Raw genomic sequence first — 22,327 nt, forward strand, 5'->3', positions numbered from 1 at the left:
GTACTTATACCATTTAGTTTTTCCCACTAACAACTTAGTTTGTCCTGGAAGTTTTGCCGATTTGTTTTATCATTTAGTTCATTCATTGGGGCTTTCCTGGTGGCTCAGATAGTAAACAATCCACCTGCAATGAGGGAGACCTGGGTTCAATCCCTGGGTTGGGAACATCCCCTGGAGGAGGGCATGGCAACCCACTCCAATATTCTTGCCTGGAGAAATCCCCATGAACAGAGGAGCCTGGTGGGCTACAGTCCATGGGGTCACAAAGAGTCAGACACGACTGACTAAGCACACACAGCAGGTTCATTGGTGGATCCTGTCTACAACAGTTATTACTGGTGCCTTTGCCTAGTGTAGAAGTTTTTAAAATGTCAGTCTTTTGCCTAGTGTAGAAGTTTTTAAAATGTCAGTAACAGTTTTCTCTGGATTATATGTGTTTGTGTATATATAGTTAAATCTTTGGTAACTGGCAGGCAGGTTTTCAAATGATTCTTACATTGTGAATATTGATAATGCTTAAGGTTACATTTTCAATTGATTAATAACCTTTACTATGTGTCTTTGTTTTACTTGTGAAATTTTTCATCAATTAGGAAAATATTTTTATAATTAATGCTTTTTAAAAGTTTTGTTTTTGTTTGGAATGTTGAAATGGCCAGTTCCACCATAATTAATAGAAATTATTTTCAGTTACCAATGAAGGAACTGTGGGGTCAAAGTGAATTTAACACTTAACTCATGAAAATTGCTCTATTGGGGTAGCTTTACAATCAAATAGGCATTTTGTTTCCTAGGGTTGATTATATTTCTGGGTAGCTGTTTCTTATAAATTAGCATTGGTCAATGGATATTGAGTCCAGTGTAGATTTGTTAGATAAGAGTTGGGACACAGTTTTATAAACTTTCATTTGTATTTCTGAAGTTCAGATAGCTTTGAAAATTTGAAAATCTTCATAAAGCATTTGGTGGCAAAAACTAAATTATTAAACAGATGTGAAATTAGTCTTTATTTTTCATAGGGAGAGATAATTTGTTGGATTAGGAAATCCTGTTTCAGATCCTTTTGTATATTAATTTAAGGTGAACTACATTACTTTAAAATTTTGAGGGGACGTATAGTAGATAGATGCCCGGTAAATTCTGAATGATACAAATTAAAATCAAAGACATGAAATGTTAACTGTTGAAAGAATAGGTAATGCTATAAAGGTATCCTTAAGAATATAAATAAAAACTTTTTTCTTAACTCTTTTTTTCTACATTGTAAAACAAACAAGGTAAAATTACTTACAGGCTTAGCTTAGTGCTGTAAATAAATTGACAGGGACTAACATCTGACTTTGTGTTTCTTTAAAGGAATCATAAGTTTCCCGTTGTGTTTTTGTTTTTTTTTTTTAATTTAAAAATCACAGCTTGGTATAGTTGGCTGTGTAGCATTAAAGAATATCTTAGAAGATAATAATTCATAGTTGTCAAACCAATATTTTGTCTTTCTTCACAAAACTGAAAAAATAGTAGTACACATTTTTCCCCATAATGTCATAACTGGTGATTGGATTCAGGTGTATGATCTGATCTTTACTCTGCCCTCCCCCTACCCAATTTTATAGCATGCTATAAAGTTCTGAATAATTTTTTTTTAATAGGGATTAAAAAATACGTTGTGGGCCTCATTATCAAGACATCATCTGACCCAACTTGTGTAGAGGTAAGAGCTTTTTTGGAAGCTACTGTGAGAGTGTAAAATCATTTAAATATTGGATCTTGATCTTAAACCCACTTCTGTCACAGACATATAGACACATGCAAATCATTTATGATAGATCTACAGTCACTTTGTTCTTTCTGCCGGGCATGGGTGGGGGGCTGCCTGCATTGTTATTTATTATATCAATTTTTTTAAGTCCTCGTTTAAACTTCTTTCTTTTCTTAGAAAGAAAAGGTATATATCGGGAAGTTAAATATGATTCTCGTTCAGGTAAGATTTTACTTGATACATTGTTTTCCCTGAGAATTAAGTGCTTCCCTGAGAATTAGGCTGATAAATTTAACAAAGTATTCTATTCTTGTATTGATTAACTAAACGTCTTGCAAAGTGGTGATAGTAGTCCTCACAGTGTTTACAGTAGTTAGCCCATTGTCTAACATTTAAGGTTGTTAGTATGCTGTGGTAGTATTTACAAAGAGCACTACAGTATTTACAAATACTGTAAAAACTTCACTTCTTTGGCTCCAATATGGGTTGGACTCATTAAAAAATTTTTGCCTCATTTTGTTTCTTTCTTTTCCATGTCAGCTATATCAGTCTTAGTGATGCATTTAAAAGTTGCTTTGAATTCAAGCATCCATTTAATTGATCTTTATACTTTACCTGTTTTTTAAACTTTCTATATATCTAACTAGAAAATTTTAATTTACATAACTTTTAAAATATGTACAAAAATCTTCCTGAGAATGGAGCATTTAAGACATAGGACTTTGTAGTTTCTACTCAGTATATTCTATATAGAGACTGGAACATTTCCTGTCTTGATAAAGGGGAACAAAATGAAGGGTGGTTGATAATTTGCTTCTGCTTTTGGTATCACACAATTTCTATGAAGTTTGTTTGCACTTGACAAGTGAAAAGAAATTAACACTTTCTATTTTATTTTAGATACTTAAACAGGAGTGGCCAAAACACTGGCCAACTTTTATCAGTGACATTGTTGGAGCAAGTCGGACCAGTGAAAGTCTCTGTCAGAATAATATGGTGATTCTGAAACTCTTGAGTGAAGAAGTATTTGATTTTTCTAGTGGACAGATAACCCAAGTGAAAGCTAAGCATTTAAAAGACAGGCAAGTAATTGCTTTAGAATTTTTAAGCAATTTTTCAAACAATTTCAAGAAATTGGAGGTAGATTATAAATATTTAAGAAACAAGTTAATATGTTTTAAATTCTTTTTTACTCCAAATTTAAATAATGCTTAAATGCCCTAATATTCTAAATTGGGGAGGCTTGAAAAATATGTATGGTATTACAGCAAAGTAACTTCATACATGTAATGTGGAAAGAATATAGATTAAGAATCGCCAGAAAGCTTTTGGGAGTCTGTTTTATATGGTGCCTAGTTAATTACAGGTCCAAGGATATGACTTGTGTCCAAATGTCTACTGAATTCTGCTGTTCCTACATATTATCCATTTTCCTATAGTTAACCCCAGAAACATGGCAGATTTTATTTTCTTCAACATAGTAATAAAAATGTGTTTAGTCATGGAACAAATATTTTACCTTTGTGTGTTTAAACTAGCTTCAGAATTTAAAATTTTTATCTCTGGCTCGGTGTGTAAGCACAGTGGATTAGGGATATCTAACACTGCTTCTTTCCATTTGGAGAGTTTTATTTCAACTGTCTGGATTTAAAAGACTAGATTAAAAAATAATAAGAATAAAAAAAATAAAAGACCTAGATTGAGTGATATCCCTGGTGGCCCAGTGGTCAAGACTCAAAATTTCCACTTCAGGGAGCACTGGTTCGATCCTTGGTTGGGTCATTAAGATCCTGCAAGCCATGCTGCATGACCAAACTAAAAAAATTAGTAAAAGACTATGTTAATTGAAATTTTTCAAATAGATTAAGGATGACATAAAAACCAAACCTTTAAGAAAGAAAATTAACATGCCCTTTATAGGTGAGTTTTAAAAGAATGATATTTACTCATAGTTTTAGTAACTAATTTATTTAAATATTTATTTATTTACCTGGTGGCTCAGACGGTAAAGAATCCCCCTGCAATGTTGGAGACCTGGGTTTGATCCGTGGGTTGGGAAGATCCTTGGAGGAGGACACAGCAACCCATTCCAATATTCTTGCCTGGAGAATCCCTGTGGACAGAGGAGCCTGGCGGGCTCCAGTTCATAGAGTTGCAAAGAGTTGGACACAAGCAACTAAGCACGGCACATTTATTTATCTGGCTGTGCCACGTCTTAGTTGTGGCATGTGGGTTCTAGTTCCCTGACCAGGGATCAAAGCCAGTCTTAGCCACTGGACCACTAGGAAAGTCCCAACTTCGTAACTTTCGATGAAATTATTGATACCTATGTTTATAAATAGAAGTAACTAGGGTTTTAATGGCTGCTGAAATGTTGTTACTCTGTAAATAGTTACAGCATTTCTTCTAAACTGATCACTTTTTTGTTTTTCTTTAGCATGTGCAACGAATTCTCACAAATTTTTCAGCTTTGTCAGTTTGTGATGGTAAGTGTTTTTAATTTCAGTTTTTAAAAAATATCTATTATTATAGGAAGATGTTAATTGAAAAACATGTTTTTGTTGTAGGAAAATTCCCAAAATGCTCCACTTGTACATGCAACTTTAGAAACGTTGCTCAGATTTCTTAACTGGATTCCGCTTGGGTATATTTTTGAGACCAAGTTAATCAGCACATTAATTTATAAGGTATGTGAATGTGTTTCAGTTATTTTCTTATAAATAAAGTTTGCACAACTATGCTTTTGAATAGAAAAACCAATCTGCATTCATAACCATAATCAGCCTTATTTCTGAGATGAGAAAACTGCTGAGAAGAACTTTTCTGCAGTTTCAGCTACTGATTTTTAAAAACAGTGTCAGAATCTTTTGATACTGTCACTTTACTAGGCAGTCTCTTATATTCTATGTGAACAACTAATTGTTTGCAGTAGCATGTAATGCCTATGTAAAGTCTTGTAATTGTTTATCCAGAGATATTCAATTACCAACTGGTTATATTTTCAGATGTTTTTTAATCAAATATAATGAATAAATTATGTATTTAATCAAGACCCTCTAAAAGCAGACTATTATAACTTATATTTGGGGCTTTGTAGTTCAGGACTTGATGGGGTCATGTTCTAATGTGAATTTACTATGTTGGAGCCACCATTTTATCAATAGAAAGTTTATTTTAGTTGCTTGCTGTTGTCAACAATACCACGGGAAATGTTGGGCATTTATGTACTTGTACAGATACTTACTTTGTGCAAATTTTAATACATGTAAGTGTTGGTCAATAAGTATGTTCATTTTTAAGGCTTTTGATGCTCATCAAGTTGCCACCCACAAATGGGAGGCTACATTTATTCCTTCTCAACAATAAAATATGAAAGAGTCAGTTTCCCTACATCTTTGTTAATCTTAGGTATATTGCTGATCTCTTAGAATCTTAAACAATTATAATATTTTCAGATTATACAGAAAACATGTCTTTAAAAGTCATGTAGTAGATGATGAGAAAAGTTTCTAAGCAACTTCGTGTTTCTCAGATGTCTAAAGACACATCAAAAGAAAGCACAGTTTGCTTTTAAATTTTACTGTCCATTGGGTGGATAATGAAATTTCCTTAAAATATAGGTACCAAAAACCTGTATCACCACCTATTTGCCAGATTTTTTCCCCCCAGTGTTCCCGATTTCTAAATCCTTCATTATTTTTTTAATTGTTAATTTTAAGTAAAGTGTTTCAGGCCATTTAATTTTATGCCCCCCCCCTTTTTATTAAAATAGTTCCTGAATGTTCCAATGTTTCGAAATGTCTCTCTGAAGTGCCTCACTGAGATTGCTGGCGTGAGTGTAAGCCAGTATGAGGAGCAATTTGTAACGCTATTTACACTGACAATGATGCAGCTAAAACAGGTAATGTAACACTCTTACTAAACTGACTAAACAATTTTAGTGCCTTAGAAAAAGTTGGATTTCAGTTGAAACATTTCACCACAGCTTAACATTAATAGATCAGTGCAATTCAGTGTTTATTATATAAAATGAAGGGTAAGCTAGAAATTTTGAGAAGCCTTGAAATAAAGGTTCTGAGAATGTTTTGATAATTTCTGCAGAATTTAAAGTTTTGGTCACTTGGGATTTAATATTCTGCCTTTGACCTTCCATCTTTTAAATAAAGGAATCATCTGAGTCCTAGTTTGACTAGGTATATATGAAATTATCTAGAAGGTTAATCATAAAACTACATTGCTACATAATATGTTTGTAATCTGAATCAACTACATATTTGAACATTTTTAATAACACTAAGGTGGGAAAACTGATTTAGGAAAAATTTCAAAGGATCATCTTTGAGGAAATTTTACTATGCTTTTGATTTAAAAAACAAAAGCTAGGACAGAAAGGTACAAAAATGGATATAATAGACCAAGGCATTTTTTAAAGATAGCTATTTAACTCCATATGTTTTAAAATTAATAAAATGTGGGGGAAATTTAGAACTTAAATGTAGTATCTTTGTTGTTATTTTGAAGGCTTATGATCCATATTTAAATTTGCAGATGCTTCCTCTAAATACCAATATTCGACTTGCATACTCAAATGGAAAGGATGATGAACAGAACTTTATTCAAAATCTCAGTTTGTTTCTCTGCACCTTTCTTAAAGAACATGGTCAACTTATAGAGAAAAGATTAAATCTCAGGGAAACACTCATGGAGGTAGGCTTTGTGGAGCTTTTGGCTTCTGAAATTAATAATAATTTAAACTATGCTTTGGTTCTAAAATTCTTTTGACTTACTCTTTGACATATCTTATTATTTGTCTGCACAATACAAGTACATGCTGTCAATTCTGAATTCTAGTCAGAAGCCAAGTATCCTGATTTCTGTGTTCTACTCAATGCCAGATCAGTAATTTATAATGAAAATTAAATTCCAATAAATGTGCATATGGGTCATTTCTAAGATGAAAAGTCTAAAAACCTTATTTTATTTTATAATAGAGGTGTAACAACATACAGCTTTCAAATTGCATGAGTGGTATTTAGTACATTCACAGATTGCACGACTGGCAGTTAGTACATTCACAGTGTTGTCAACCATCTATCTATTCTAAAACAGTTTTTCATTACCCACGAAGGATAAAGGTACCTGTCATTCCATTCTGCTCTTCTCTCTAGTCCCTAGCAACAAGTAATTTGCTTTACAACTCAATGGATTTACCTATTCTAAAGCTTTCATATAATCATATAACTGGAATTATAATGTATGGACTTTTGTTGTTGCTGGTTTATTGCACTTAACACATTACCATGTTATAGCATATGTCAGTACTTCATCCCTTTCATGCAGAATAATATCCCTTTATATGGATATACATCGTTTTTTGTGTCTGTTCATCTGTTGAACATTTCAATTATTTCTCCCTTTTGCTGTTACCAAATATCATTTGATGTCCATATTTTTTTACAGTCATGTAAGTTTCTTAGCATGTTGTAGGACATGTCAGAAGAAAGCACACTTTGCTCCTATACAATTTCTATTGTATATTTGGTAAATGATGAAACTTGAGAGTGTACAAAAAGCAATGTGAAATTTTATTTCCCATTAACATAGCAAATGGAAAGCAGTTTAAGGTTGATTAGTAATGTCTAAGGATTGTTTTAATAGTTTTGGTCTTCTGTGTAGGCCCTTCATTATATGTTGTTGGTATCCGAAGTAGAGGAAACTGAAATCTTTAAGATTTGTCTTGAGTACTGGAATCACCTGGCAGCTGAACTCTATAGAGAGAGCCCGTTCTCAACGTCTGCCTCTCCATTGCTATCTGGAAGTCAGCATTTTGATGTTCCTCCTAGGAGACAGCTGTATTTGCCTGTATTGTCCAAGGTAACAACAGTGTGTGGTTGAGTGTGCTTTTTCTGATTTTGGAGGACCAAATGAAAATGCTGGCTTTTATTTTTTGGCTGAATCTATCCAAGCACAACCTGTGAGTTTATTAGGAATGCAAATGAGATGCAGGAAAGTTAACAGTTGATTTTTGTCCATGTTTAGATTGAAAATTATTGTAGAGTTACATTTTAAGTATGTTTATTGTTTTATATTGTGGGCAAGATTTTGTTGGGTATGTTGGTGTTGAGTGCCATTTTTTGAGAGTGGGAGTTATATTTGATGTAACTGATTTCAGAGATCTAACAGATTTTTTTTTTTTTAATTGTTGAATAGGTCCGTTTATTAATGGTTAGTAGAATGGCTAAACCAGAGGAAGTATTAGTTGTAGAAAATGATCAGGGAGAAGTTGTAAGAGAATTCATGAAGGATACAGATTCCATAAATTTGTATAAGAATATGAGAGAAACATTAGGTAAGTAAATAAATACTATTAATTTAATCCTTGTTTTTAAAAATTCTGTTCTTTTGTGGAAATACTGTTTAGGCAACAAGGCCTGCTTAGTTTCTGAGTCTGTTAATAGCCATCCTTATTAGGGTGCTGTTGGTCTTAGTAAAAATCTTTTTTGCTCATTAAGTTTTGCATTTTAAAACATGGAATTTTTTTCCTTCCTTGTAGTGTATCTTACTCATCTGGATTATGTAGATACGGAAAGAATAATGACCGAGAAGCTTCACAATCAAGTGAACGGTACGGAGTGGTCATGGAAAAATTTGAATACATTGTGTTGGGCAATAGGCTCCATTAGTGGAGCAATGCATGAAGAGGATGAAAAACGATTTCTTGTTACTGTTATAAAGGTATGTAAGAGATAGGTGTGAACTGGAACCTTGATAGTGTATTTTACTATAAATGACTGAAATTTTTCTCACTTTACAGGATCTGTTAGGATTATGTGAACAGAAAAGAGGCAAAGATAATAAAGCTATTATTGCATCAAATATCATGTACATAGTAGGTCAATATCCACGATTTTTAAGAGCTCACTGGAAATTTTTGAAGACAGTAGTTAACAAACTCTTCGAATTCATGCATGGTAAATCCTGTTTGCTTAATAGATTTTATTTTTGCTTAATGGAAAAAGCAAAATTTTTTTAAATTTTTTTTGTTTTGATTTTTGTTTTGTTAAGAGACCCACGATGGAGTCCAGGACATGGCTTGTGATACTTTCATTAAAATAGCGCAGAAGTGCCGCAGGCATTTCGTTCAGGTTCAGGTTGGAGAAGTAATGCCATTTATTGATGAGATTTTGAACAACATTAACACTATAATTTGTGATCTTCAGCCTCAACAGGTATGTGTATCAGTAAGCATATTTTTCTTTTTCTTTTTTTTAGTAAGCATATTTTTCTTAGAAAATAACTACTGCTTTAATGAGAATTCATTAATAGGGGTAGAACGCCACTAATGGATTAAATTCAAGTGTTTCTGTGTTCTAATTTTTATAGTGAGGCAGAAATTCAATCAGAAGTGTGTTAAACTGATTTACTATTTATCACTGACATGTTAACAAAATTAGCTTAAGTGCGTAAGTGAATTATTTGTATGTGATTTTCCTTATTATGATGCATACAAGTAAAATGTCTGTCTTTTAACTTAGGTCCATACATTTTATGAAGCTGTGGGGTACATGATTGGTGCACAAACAGACCAAACAGTACAAGAACATTTGATAGAAAAATATATGCTACTTCCTAATCAGGTTTGGGACAGCATAATCCAGCAAGCAACCAAAGTAAGTTTTAGTTACTTTTTGTAAAAGTTCTGATGGAATCTACAAAAGTAGTAAATTTAGTACCTTGACATGTATATCTGATCCATAGTGCTTTGTGTGCTTTTGCACATTGAAAGAATGGTAACATTTTTATTCTGTTTGGATAATACTTTGGGGAAATACTTTCTTCCATTCTTTAGTAATAAAGACTTTTGCAGTACTTTTACACTTTAGGATTATATATGTGATGGTGGTTTGTAGTAATGTGGGTAATTTTTTTGCTTCAGCAAAAAGAATTCTGTTACAGTAAATGGAGTTGTGGTTTGTTCTTACAGAATGTGGATATACTTAAAGATCCTGAAACAGTCAAGCAACTTGGTAGCATACTGAAAACAAATGTGAGAGCTTGCAAAGCAGTTGGACACCCATTTGTGATTCAGCTTGGGAGAATTTATCTAGATATGCTTAATGTATACAAGTGCCTCAGTGAAAATATTTCTGCAGCTATTCAAGCTAATGGTAAGCAATTCTGAATTCTCATGGAGTGATATATTAAGTCAGTTCTACATTCACTGCCTTAGCCGTAAGCATTTAGCACTTTTGACAAAATACCTCCCATGCTTTAGGCAATCTTCAACAATTTTTAATGAGTCGCACTTGCCCCTTTCCCTTATAAAATTAGTCTCTTTTCCCAGGAAATTAATCTGTGTCCTCTCGTTTCTTGGGGTATTCTGGGTGGCTGAGTCGGGAAGATCCCCTGGAGGAGGAAATGACAGCACACTCTAGTACTCTAGTCCTCTTGCCTGGAAAAATCCTGGGGACGAAAGATTCTGGCAAGCTATAGTTCATAGGGTTGCAAAGAGTTGGACATAAATGAGCACTAGCACCCTTTGTCTTTAGGTTTTCTAATGGAGAGTGGAAACAAATATTATCTGAAGTACATGTAACTGCCAGTGTAGAATTTTAGTTGTCAAATTGAATTCCACCTGATTCTGTTTTTTAGGTGAGATGGTTACAAAGCAACCATTGATTAGAAGTATGCGAACAGTAAAAAGAGAAACTTTAAAGTTAATATCTGGTTGGGTGAGCCGGTCTAATGATCCACAGATGGTAAGTGAGATGTCATTTTTGTTTTTTAAAGTTGATACTGCACTCTCTAGAATGTGTGCATTTAGCTATTTAAAAGGTAATTTAGATGTTTACATTTGGTGTTACTTTATAGCATTCTATTTATTGGAGTTCTGGAGTTTGTTAAAATAGTAAGATCCTTTCTCCAGGGGATCTTCCCAACCAAGGAATCGAACACAGGTCTTCCGCATTGCAGGCAGATTCTTTTACCCGCTGAGCCACCAGGGAAACCCAAGATATATACCTTCTTCCAAAGAAATTTCTGTTGGTAGGGATAGGGTGGTGATGTTTTTGGGTTATTTTTATTTTCCATGGATAGAGTTCAAATGAAAATTTTTTCCTGATGGTATTGGGAGCAATTTGTAAAGCTGTCATAAGAGCTGATTACCTCCTTAGTGGGAATAAGCAGTTTCCTAGTTGAAAGTCTCTTCTGTTGTCTTATTCCTGTCAGTCTTAAATGGTTTTCAGAAAGTAACTAGCTCCATATGCGTGAACTTGGGAGAGCTATTTATGTTTAGTTATTGTTAAACCTTTCGTTCTTTGGGTCCTTGGAACATTATGATAAATCCTTTCCTGTTCATCACTATTGTGTGGAAGTAGTTTTGAAAACTGCTACTTACTTTCATAAATTTGATATTTTACTATTGTTCCTATTGATACTGGAAAATTTTTTCAGGAACTTACCAAGGTATCAAACTAGTTTGCAGCTAAGATTTATGTTGAACTTTGGGGCTGTGAATTCAAAGATAGTCAAATAATTCAGATCCAATGTGTGGGAAAGTAAATTCAATGTTAAGAGTGGAAATATGAGAGTGGGCAAGGAAAGGATAAGTGAGGCATGGGTATGAAGTATACAGTATGGGAAATAGTGTGTAATAGTCAAGAACTAATATCTTTTTATAGTGACAGACCATAACTAGATTTAATGTGATCATTTTAGAATGTATAAAAATATTAAATCACTAGACTGTGTTAATAGGAACTAATGTCATGTTGTAGGTCAAAAAAAGGATGTAATGTACAAACCTGGTATATAAAATTTACACTGCTGTATGTTTTATAAGAAAGTTGAGTAAATCTTAAAACATTTTTATCACAACTTTTTTTTTATTTGTATCTATATGAGGTGTTATATATAAAATATCTATGATGATCACTAAACTTATCTTCTATAATCATTTCATGATGTATGTAAGTAAACTTGTACAACTTAATCACGTCTGAGTAGAACTTAAAGGAAGAAAAAGAAGGGAGAATCAGTTCTAGTTAAGAGAAAACCTAGTAAGTAAAAGAAAAATAATTTTGTGCTTATCCTTCAAATCTTGCTAGGCCTGTTGTGTGTATTGGGACACTACTACTGTTTAGTTAAGTGAAACATGATCACATTTATTGAGCACATGTTAATGGAGGATGTATTATAAAACATAAGAGTTTACACCTTAGACTGTTTATTGGGAATCTCGGAAAGCCTACCATGGTCTTTCTGGCGTAGTGTAGTTCCTTTTTTGAGAGTAAGTAATGGTTATTAATTCTGATTATTAAACTATCGGTTCGCATTCATTAAATTTAAAAAAGCATTGATGGTGGATGTCTGATTGGTTAGATATGAATACTTTGGTGTACAGTTAGGCTTTACCCTCCCCACACCTCACACACAGACACACAGTATCCCTAGAATCCTGGTCCTGCCATAATACTTAAAGCTAGTCACTTGATTGCAAGCCCCAGTTTTCTTTAATAAGTATAGATTTAAACTGTACAATGTCCATGGCCCTTTTCTGCCTATTTTGAGTTCTTGATTTTTCTTTGTAAAGTTCTAATACACGAGAATTAAAGCCATAAGAGTTTCCATTTTTCAGTAGATAATCAACCTAAATTAAGTCTTACAAGGTGACATTGACCTAGCTGCTAAGTAAGAGTTAGCAAGTGCCTGGATTAAAATTAAAAGTTTTCTTATTTTTTTTAAACAGGTAGCTGAAAATTTTGTTCCTCCTTTGTTGGATGCAGTTCTCATTGATTACCAGAGAAATGTCCCAGCTGCTAGAGAGCCTGAAGTACTTAGTACTATGGCTATTATTGTCAACAAGTTAGGAGGACATATAACGGCTGAAATACCTCAAATATTTGATGCTGTTTTTGAGTGCACATTGAATATGATAAATAAGGTATGCAATTTACATTTCAGTTACATAATGGCAAGTTCTACAGTTATTCATATAACTTTTAAAAGCGTAAATGATGGCTCTCTATAAGCATAGCATAAATATTAGGCTCTGATGTTAAAACATTTGAACTTCTAGATAAGAAAAGTACTTAAGAAAAGTACTTGTTTTTAAATTTGCCAAAGTTTTTTATTCAAATAGCAGCTAGCATTTATTTAAAACTTGAAACATTTTAGTCACTGGGTTTTTAGTAAAGTGTAGTATATGCTTATAAAGAATGAGAAAATGTATTAACCAAAAGAAAAACATGTAAATATACATGTACACATTTTACACAGTAGACTTTTCTAATCTGTGTTACTGATCTCAAAGTCACTTTAAAGTGGTAGCACATCTCTAGCAAGTCTCAGTGCTAATAGAAAATGTGACAGTCTTTGTGGGTTTTGTTAAGTTCTCTTTATAATAAGATGACCTTGTATTCCTTCATATTGACAATTCATTTGTGTAATGGATAGTAATTTTGTTATTACTGTATTGTTGTTATTGTTATTATTTGTATTATTTGTGAGTTTGACTTTCAGTAGGCCATATATCTTAGGTCCACTAACAACTCCAAATATTTATAATGAATTAGGGCTTGCTTTCCGTCTTCCATCTAATACAGTTTAAGGCATTGAAACTTCTATTTTGTTCCCACCATTTATTTTTAGGACTTTGAAGAATATCCTGAACATAGAACGAACTTTTTCTTACTACTTCAGGCTGTCAATTCTCATTGTTTCCCAGCGTTCCTGGCTATTCCACCTGCACAGTTTAAACTTGTTTTGGATTCTATTATTTGGGCTTTCAAACATACCATGAGGAATGTAGCAGACACAGGTAAATAACATAAAAATGATGTTCTTTATTCATTTGCCTACCAACCCACAGTCCACATACAGACACTTAAAGACAGACACCCATCTATCTATGTATTCATAGTTGCAGACAAGAAGTATCACTTCACTTGTCATGGTTTTGTTTGAGTGCATCAGTAATGGATGTGGAGAGAATCAACTAAACCTTAAGAAATAATGGAAAGGTGGTAATGGTTAGATTAGTCTGTAAATAAGCAGTCATTGATTCTAATTTAACTCTATTACTGAGTCAAGATAATTTAGGCAAATGATTGTCTTCAGTTTAAGGGAAAAAAAAACAAGAGGGACTTTGAATTGTTTAGTAGCTGAAGTACTATTGTGAATGTTGTCAGTATGAAATAACTTGGTTGGCTTTATATGTCTTTTAGGCTTACAGATACTTTTTACATTGTTACAAAATGTTGCACAAGAAGAAGCTGCAGCTCAGAGTTTTTATCAGACTTATTTTTGTGATATTCTTCAGCATATCTTTTCTGTTGTGACAGACACCTCGCATACTGCTGGTAAGAATTTAAAGCTGTAACAATTCTATGTTCCTTCTGATTGTTATTACATCTTAGAGTTTAATGATGTCCTTCTTATCAACAGGTTTAACAATGCATGCATCTATCCTTGCATATATGTTTAATTTGGTTGAAGAAGGAAAAATAAGTACACCATTAAATCCTGGAAATCCAGTTAACAACCAAATGTTTATTCAGGAATATGTGGCTAATCTTCTTAAATCCGCATTCCCTCATCTACAAGAGTAAATATCCCTTTTTATAAACTTAAATTTTTTCAGGGTTTTTTTTTAAGCCATTAATCATTGTGTTTTAACTTGCAGCGCTCAAGTAAAGCTCTTTGTGACAGGACTTTTCAGCTTAAATCAGGATATTCCTGCATTCAAGGAACATCTTCGGGATTTCCTGGTACAGATAAAGGTACGTATTTTATTTGCAGTTTCAGAAATATTGAGAGTAAATACTGATTGAATTCTTGCATCCAGAATTGACCACTTTTTAAAGTAATGAGCAAAATAAGTGTGCTTTTAAAATATGTACAGTCTTACTCTTGAGATAGATTATAGAAAGGAAAACTTTAAATCAAGACCAGAAGTGGAGATAGGTTTAAAATGTTTGCGGTAACTTATGTCTATTGCAACATTGTGATTGGATCCCATAGATATTTTTAAAGGAGTGGGGGTAGGAAATACATTGATAGTTCCTTTTGGGATTTTCCACATTGTTAGTAAAGAATTCACTTTAGGGGGAACCATGACGATTAGCAGATACCAGCCTGTTTTTTTACTGCTGTTACAATGCTTTGTTGACTTATGGGAAGAGGAATTTTTGTTGTATCACATTGTGTTTTAAAGAAATCAAAAAGAGTTGATGAATTCTTGTCCTTATCTATTAGATAAGAAATGATCACATAACATATGCACCTTTTTTCCCCCCTCCAAAATACAAAGTTTTTTTTTTTTTTTTTTCTAGTTAGGTGTAAAAAAAAGCTAATGTGTAGAGTTATAAAGGATGAAAATTGATAACATAGTTATGAGGACAATGATAATATACTTAAACTTGATCGTTAGTCTTTCTTATTATCATTGCTCTTGAAGTATATTTTATATGGGGCATTATACTATCCCTCTTTTGTAATCTTTCCTTCCCAACTAACACATTTAGTTTTTAATTCAACTGTGTAGAATTATATATATAATTTAAGCCCAACAATTGATGGATAAATTACATTGCTAAGTATGATGACAGTTAACTATCTTTTCACAGGAGTTTGCAGGTGAAGATACATCAGATCTCTTTTTGGAAGAACGAGAAACAGCCCTTCGACAGGCTCAGGAAGAGAAACACAAACTTCAGATGTCTGTCCCAGGCATCCTCAATCCACATGAGATTCCAGAAGAAATGTGTGATTAAAATCAGAAGTCATGCTGGGTTGTTTTTTTTTTTTTTTTCTTCTTTTTTTTTTCTTTTCCTCTGCAACTCTTGTTAGCAGATGAAAACAGCATCTGGATATTTGTCGACCAAAATGATGCCAATTTGTAAATTAAAATGTCACCTAGTGGCCCTTTTTCTTATGTGTTTTTTGTATAAGAAATTTTCTGTGAAATATCCTTCCATTGTTTAAGCTTTTGTTTTGGTCATCTTTATTTAGTTTGCATGAAGTTGAAAATTACGGCATTTTTAAAAATTTTAACTTCATCCCCATTTTGTGGCTAGGATGGGGGGAGGAGGCAAATCCAATTTGAACATATACTTGTAAATTCTGATGCAAAAGTCTACAATTTTTTCCTGTAAACAATACCAGTTTTTAATTAGGGAGCATTTTCTTTCTAGCCTGTATTTCAGTCTAGAAGAAAAGATAATGAGTAAAACAGATTGCGTTGTTAAAAGGATTATAGTGCTGCATTGTCTGAAGTTAGCACCTCTTGGACTGAATTGTTTGTCTAGACTACATGTATTACAAGTCTGTATGGCAAGTTTGCAGCAAGATCATGTGCATATCATCCCATTGTAAACGACTTCAAAAAATATGGGAACACAGTTAGTTATTTTTACACAGTTCTTTTTGTTTTTGTGTGTGTGTGCTGTCGCTTGTCGACAACAGCTTTTTGTTTTCCTCAATGAGGAGTGTTGCTCATTTGTGAGCCTTCATTAACTCAAAGTGAAATGGTTAAAAATATTTATCCTGTTAGAATAGGCTGCATCTTTTTAACAACTCATTAAAAACAAAACAGAACTCTGGCTTTTGAGATGACTTATACTAATTTACATTGTTTACCAAGCTGTAGTGCTTTAAGAACACTACTTAAAAAGCAAAATAAACTTGGTTTACATTTATTTTCCCTTTATTGGCTCAAACTTATTCCTGTATTAATGAAAGTGGTTATTTATGTTTAGGTATTAGGTAACATTTTTAAATGAATTTTGATAACTGTTGACTTCCAAGTATTATTTTTAAGGTCATTGAGTAAAGGCAGCACTTGTATAAAATGAACATGTTCCTGAGATACCTTCTGTTCCCAAGAAACAAATCCCTCCTGTGACAGCTTGCTTGGCGCACATTTTACCTTTACTTGCAGTTAAAAAGCATCTTTCCTTTGGTTAGGAGCTGGGGGTAACAAAGCTGTAGAGTCCCTACAAAATATGAAAAGGGAATAGAAAAAGGAAACCTGCTTGGGTGAGCCTGTTTCCAGATGATTAAATTAGCTTTCTATATATCTAAACTAAAACCTAAGCATTTGAAGTGCCTCATGTTTGTGGAGAATCAGCAACTTCGTATAATTGCTATTCTCCTAACTTTTTATATAGGCCTTTGGCAAAGATTGGCATTATTTCAGTAGAATATAATCATGCATAAAAGTCTTTTTAAAACAACAAATAGTAAGATGTTTTAAATATACAGAGAGGAATATTGAAGTACTTTGTTTAATACTTTAGCTTTGTTAAAAGCTTTGATTTTCTTACTGGTGTTTGCCTATAAATAAGTTTTCTTGGAACAGTTAAAAGAGTTCAGTTTCAAATCGTATGCTGTATTTGAAATCAGCTTTCCATCAGTGGTTATGTATAATGTTCTTACCCTACAGCCCCATTGCCTACCTTGATATGTTTTGAATGTTAAAGAAACCAAACTTTGGCCAAAATGAGAACATGCTAATAGAAAATTAATCTATTGTGGGCATTTCTTGCTTGAATAAAAGTTAATCATATCAGGCCAGCCTCAACGTGTTTTACAAGAAAGCATACTGATAAACTGGCCATTTGAAATGTTTGGCTCGGTGTTGTTTAACTCTTGCAACAAGGCAGCGTCTCAGTTGTTATAAATCGTGAGAGAGAACAGGAATTGTCTCTTAAGTATGTCTGAATCTTGGTTTAGACACCCATTAGAATCATAGGCAAGTCATTTGAACTGAAAATGGTATCACAAAAGCTAATTCCTGAGTCTGTTATGAGGATATCAACAGTAGGATGCAGTTCTATCATTTTAGCATGTCTGAAAATCTGTGGCACCTTAAAAACTGGTGGCTAGGCAGTACTGTTGATATATTTCCCTGCTTGTCCATGTGTGAACTCAATTAATAATTGTATGCATTTATTGCTATTTACAATTGTCTTACAAAAAATATTAAAGTGTCTTAGATTGGTCAGCAACAAAATGTTACTTCTATGCAAAAAGGCATACAAAGGCAGAAGGATATAAACTTGATGAGGGGGAGGAAATAATCATTGGAAGAATAATCACACTTCCATATTTTCTTACATTGGTGGCAACCAAGTTTTTCTTGGGACCTAAGCAGGGAAACTGTCCATAAGCTATAATGCAAAGAATTGTTCACCAAATGCCAAGCAGTGCAATTTTATTTATAAGAAGTTGATACTGAATTACAAAAAGGCTTCTGTAATCAATTTTGATTTTTAGTAAGGACTGTTGTCATAGTTGAAAGTGTTTACTTGTTCTTGATGGTGCATAAAAGTACATCTTGCAGTTAATACCTTAGAGTTGGGGAAAAAAAGCAGAAAGTAATGAAAAAAGTGTGAATTCAAACTTCACTGGCTATCAGCCCCACATTGAATCAGGTCTATGATAGGATCTAGGATACAGATTTGATGCCAAAAGACATGCAAGGATAGACTTGGTAAAAATGCAGTATTAGAATACTGCAAGATTAATTGGTCTGATGTGGTGGTGTATGTATTGGATTTTCCTCCCAGAAAGTTTCCAGCAGAATTCCATTCTGTAATGTGAAGACTTAAGTCTATAGAAAAGTTTAAAAAGTTAATGTCACATAGTCAGCCTTTTTTGATGTTCTGATTAGAAGAAACTCAAGGACAAAATGTCTGGATTATAAACATGTGTTACATAAAAATATACCTACAAATAGTACTTTTGGTATTTAAAGTACTGTAGTAAAAAGAACAGTAATTGATGGGACTTGTAAAGTTTCTTACCACTTTTTGTGCTTTTCATCTCTGATACATTCTTGGTTAAAGTTAACCATAATTCCATAATATATCTAGTCCATGTTTAGGTTTCCCCAACAGTTCCTAAGAATGTTTTTCATAGTTTGTGTTTTTCCCAAATGAATACCCAATTTAGGTTCATGCTTTTTGCATTTGTAGTCTTTAATTTCAGTGATCATTGTTCTCTTGAAAAATATTTGGTTATTATGCACATCTGTTTCTTTTTTCATGTTTATCTAACCATAGTTTATATTCTGTATTGTCTGCTGTCCTAACTAACAAATCCCTCCTGCGTACCTTTTCCCCGATAACTTTGCTTTCAGAGTACACTTAACATTTTTATTTACTATTTTATTATATAGTCCACAGGGAATAAGCCCCTATAGCTTGCAAAACAGTTACATATTTAATAATATTTTTATAAATCAGCATTTTAAGGTGTTTTTGGTCATGTTACAAGAAATTTAATAGTTACTTGTAGTTTATTTTGTGGTGCTCATATCAGTGATGTCTAGAGAACCAATACAGATCTTTGGGAAGTGTAGCTTTATGATAAAAGTTTTAGGCAGTTTAGAAATTTTTTTCTATCCCCAGCACCTGATTATACCCCAAGGTCAAATATAGTTGTGGGAATTTCCGGTTTTATTCTTGGATCCTGGGCAGCATGGAAAATAAAAAGGTTCCCCTTTTAAAATCCAGAAAAAGTTGCAGAACACTTTGGAATATTCCAATTTCCATAACCCCACCCAATAAGAGAAGCTGAGAAATGCCATGTTGAAGCTGTATGCATTGCTGCTCTGAATAAAACTGGTGTTCTATTAATGAGAAAGCAGGAGAGTGAATTCAAAGTATTAACCATAAAAGTTGAAAGACAGTATTAACCATAAAAGTTGAAAAAGACAAAAGGCAGTTGACTCCATGAGAAAATAAGTCTCTGTGCTTTGAGGTATTGAAAATACCAAAGAAATTGCTCCTCTTACAGTGGCAATTGTTTTTGTCATTCACTGTACACAATTGAAAAAATCTGTACAGGGTGGCAAACAAAACCCTTACTCCTTGTCTTGGTTACTAATGGCCTTGTGTTGATTTTCAAGATAAGTAAACTGCTGAAGCTAGTATCCTGACATTCCAAGATGAAGACTTGAAAACCTAAAGGAATGGAGGCATTACAGAAGTTGAGGGAGTTGGGCCATGCCTGGGAGTTGGGAAAGTTTATATGGGGAACCTATTATTTACTTTGTGAAAAAGGGTTAGAGCCATAGTTCCATGCAAGTCAGGATACACTTTTTACTTTTGTGCTCCAGCAGGATTATCCATAAGAGATCCATTATGGGTGGACTGAATGTTAATTTTCTATACTTACTATCCTAAACTGAAGTTCCTGACCCAGAACATCCTTTTTCTGCAACTATGACAAGAAAAGAAACTAGGCCTTTCTCACTTTGATCTCAAAAGTTCTGAGATCAGACCTTGAAAATGATACCAGACTTACTCTGCAAGGCTGCATCAGGTAAGAACCAACCATTCCTAAGTATTTTTGGCCTTTTTGTGATTCATCCAGCTCTTAGACACAAAGTAGTGGTGTGTTTTCCATCTTGTTCTTCAGACTATTGGCCTACAAGAAACCGTATTCTTGAGTCCACCTCAAGTGTGAGTCTTAATCAAAGACATTTGAAAAGGTGGGACCAAGTTCTGAGCTTTGGCGTTGACAAGCCTGTCCTTACATTAAGCATTACAACTGATGTGTTTGCTTGCTTATTTTAAAGACTAAGAGCAGAAATGGTTAGTCTATCGGGGGAAGAAAAATTTCTGCTTCTGAAGGTGTTTACAACTAGATCACAAGTGAGCTGTTAAGAGGCTACAACATTAAAAATAGACCGTATAACAACTACTTAGATTTATCTAATTTGTCTGTGCATAGCCACAAACAAAAATCATCCTGATTTTAGTAAGCTAGATTGCTCCCCCAGGATATTCCTCTTTATTCTGTGAGGTGATGTGCAATAAATCTCCACTTGCATAAGTATTTACACGCATTGTGCTCCATAGAGCCTTAGCTGACTACACATTGCTTTCACTGGACTGGGTAGGCTCTGCTTGTCTCTTAATTTAAAATCTCTTACGCTTTCTGACCATCAAGATAAACAAAGGACTCCCTTAGAAACAATTCTTTTAAAAAACAGTTAAATTAAAAAAAATTTTTTTTCACCTTTTATTAATTCAAGCTCTCCAAAACTTGTATTAAAACATTTTGTTTATACAACTACATATAGTTTTAATACATAGCTAAGGTAGGAAATGGTGTTAATTCATAAATTATACCTGTTAATACTCACCTAAGTTGTCAAGTTGTTAATCTCTTTAGTTCTTTTGTTATTTTATTTCTCATGTTATTTTGTCTCCATGAAGCAGGTGTGTGAATCTTCTATCATTTAAAAGAACTTCCAGAGTTTTTCTGAATTCAGTCGTCATGTCACAAAATAAATAGATGATTAATATTAATGAGTTTCCTAGATTCAAAGAAACCATAATCATTGAGTAGCTACAGGGTTCTTTAGATATAATAAAGTCACAACCTCAGGAAAGATTACACAGTTTTTGGCAAATCTGAACTATTAAGTTTCTCAGGCTGCCTTTGCAAATAAATTTGAGAATGTGCCTGGATTCTTGGTCATCTATTCCATCAAGATGAATCATTTCAGAACATCTGTGGAATTTTGAGTCTGAGTTTTAGAATAATAAGAGTTTTAGAATAATCTTGGAAAAATTTGCATTCAGACACTGCATAGTCCAACTGAGGTTCTGTGAAAGCGTATTGTCTTTCATGAAACTTCTAAAACAAGCTGAAAGCTCTTAAGTTTGAAAAATACTGTTTCTCACTGATTCTTAGAAAAAGGCTTTCTAAGAATATTCCAATAAATATGCATTCAAATATCAAGAAACCATGTATTCACAACTTTCTTCCGATTTTTGAATTTGAAGAAGAGGAAGAAAGAGACAAAGATGACTGTGAAACATCTTACCTGGAGTTTTGCCAGCATGATAAAGTTACAGGGCCCCTCTTCCAAAACCTTTATACTTTGCTCACAAGGAACTTACGAGCTATGCCTTCTGGAATTGTCCCTTGGAAATTTTCACACTGTGAGCCAATAGAATGAATGAGAGGTATGACTTTTGTAAAGTGGGAGATAGAATATTTGAAAGAGAAATGAGTTAAATTGGCAAATGGCTGAAACCTTTTTGGGCAGATCACTTCATAAAGTTCATATTGAGGTTGATTCCCCTTAAAAGTACTTAGAGGGTGCCTTTAGACAAGCATTTGTGTACCTAAAAGAAGCAAGTAATCCACTGTGAAGACCTGATCTTCAATATGCAGTATGGTTCAGGCTATACCTGTTACATTTTCAAGTTTTGCACTTGGAGAATAATTAAACATGAGGTTTATGAAGTTTAGACTTCAGAGGCCCTGTCTCATAGGAGTCCTTTCCAAAGCCCTTCAGGGATCTTAGCTGTTCATAGTGATGGTCAATTTTTTTGATTTGTGATTTTTATGATTTCTGTTCTCAGAGTATTCACTTTTGTACATAATTTTATGTTTGTAATTTTGTATTCTTGAATCACCTCCTCCCTCCCATAATTATGTTAGCTTTTGGATAACTGCAGAACCTGGATCCACCACTGTTTACACCATTTGTTACTTGTTTTCCTTCAGTTCCACAGTTACTTTGGAGGGATGGGATTATTCTTTTGAAAA

General features: G+C 33.5%; 1 protein-coding gene across 4 annotated transcripts in view; it reads left to right on the forward strand.

The window, feature by feature from the left end:
- The window catches only part of XPO1 (exportin 1), a 40,971-nt gene extending 24,519 nt beyond the window's left edge, over positions 1–16,452 (forward strand). For all 4 annotated transcript variants that reach the window (XM_065929083.1, XM_065929084.1, XM_065929085.1 and 1 more), the window contains 21 exons: positions 1,647–1,708; positions 1,934–1,978; positions 2,657–2,838; positions 4,194–4,242; positions 4,324–4,443; positions 5,529–5,657; positions 6,305–6,463; positions 7,433–7,630; positions 7,967–8,105; positions 8,310–8,491; positions 8,571–8,727; positions 8,822–8,985; positions 9,292–9,426; positions 9,741–9,924; positions 10,409–10,515; positions 12,504–12,698; positions 13,406–13,574; positions 13,981–14,115; positions 14,201–14,360; positions 14,439–14,535; positions 15,382–16,452. In XM_065929083.1, the coding sequence (XP_065785155.1) occupies positions 1,647–1,708; positions 1,934–1,978; positions 2,657–2,838; positions 4,194–4,242; positions 4,324–4,443; positions 5,529–5,657; positions 6,305–6,463; positions 7,433–7,630; positions 7,967–8,105; positions 8,310–8,491; positions 8,571–8,727; positions 8,822–8,985; positions 9,292–9,426; positions 9,741–9,924; positions 10,409–10,515; positions 12,504–12,698; positions 13,406–13,574; positions 13,981–14,115; positions 14,201–14,360; positions 14,439–14,535; positions 15,382–15,528 (2,915 nt within the window). In that variant the 3' untranslated portion in view covers positions 15,529–16,452. The remainder of the gene's footprint in view (positions 1–1,646; positions 1,709–1,933; positions 1,979–2,656; positions 2,839–4,193; positions 4,243–4,323; positions 4,444–5,528; positions 5,658–6,304; positions 6,464–7,432; positions 7,631–7,966; positions 8,106–8,309; positions 8,492–8,570; positions 8,728–8,821; positions 8,986–9,291; positions 9,427–9,740; positions 9,925–10,408; positions 10,516–12,503; positions 12,699–13,405; positions 13,575–13,980; positions 14,116–14,200; positions 14,361–14,438; positions 14,536–15,381) is intronic.
- The last annotated feature ends 5,875 nt before the right edge of the window (positions 16,453–22,327 follow it).

Source organism: Muntiacus reevesi, chromosome 3, assembly GCF_963930625.1.
Source record: "Muntiacus reevesi chromosome 3, mMunRee1.1, whole genome shotgun sequence".
Taxonomy (NCBI): Eukaryota; Metazoa; Chordata; class Mammalia; order Artiodactyla; family Cervidae; genus Muntiacus; species Muntiacus reevesi.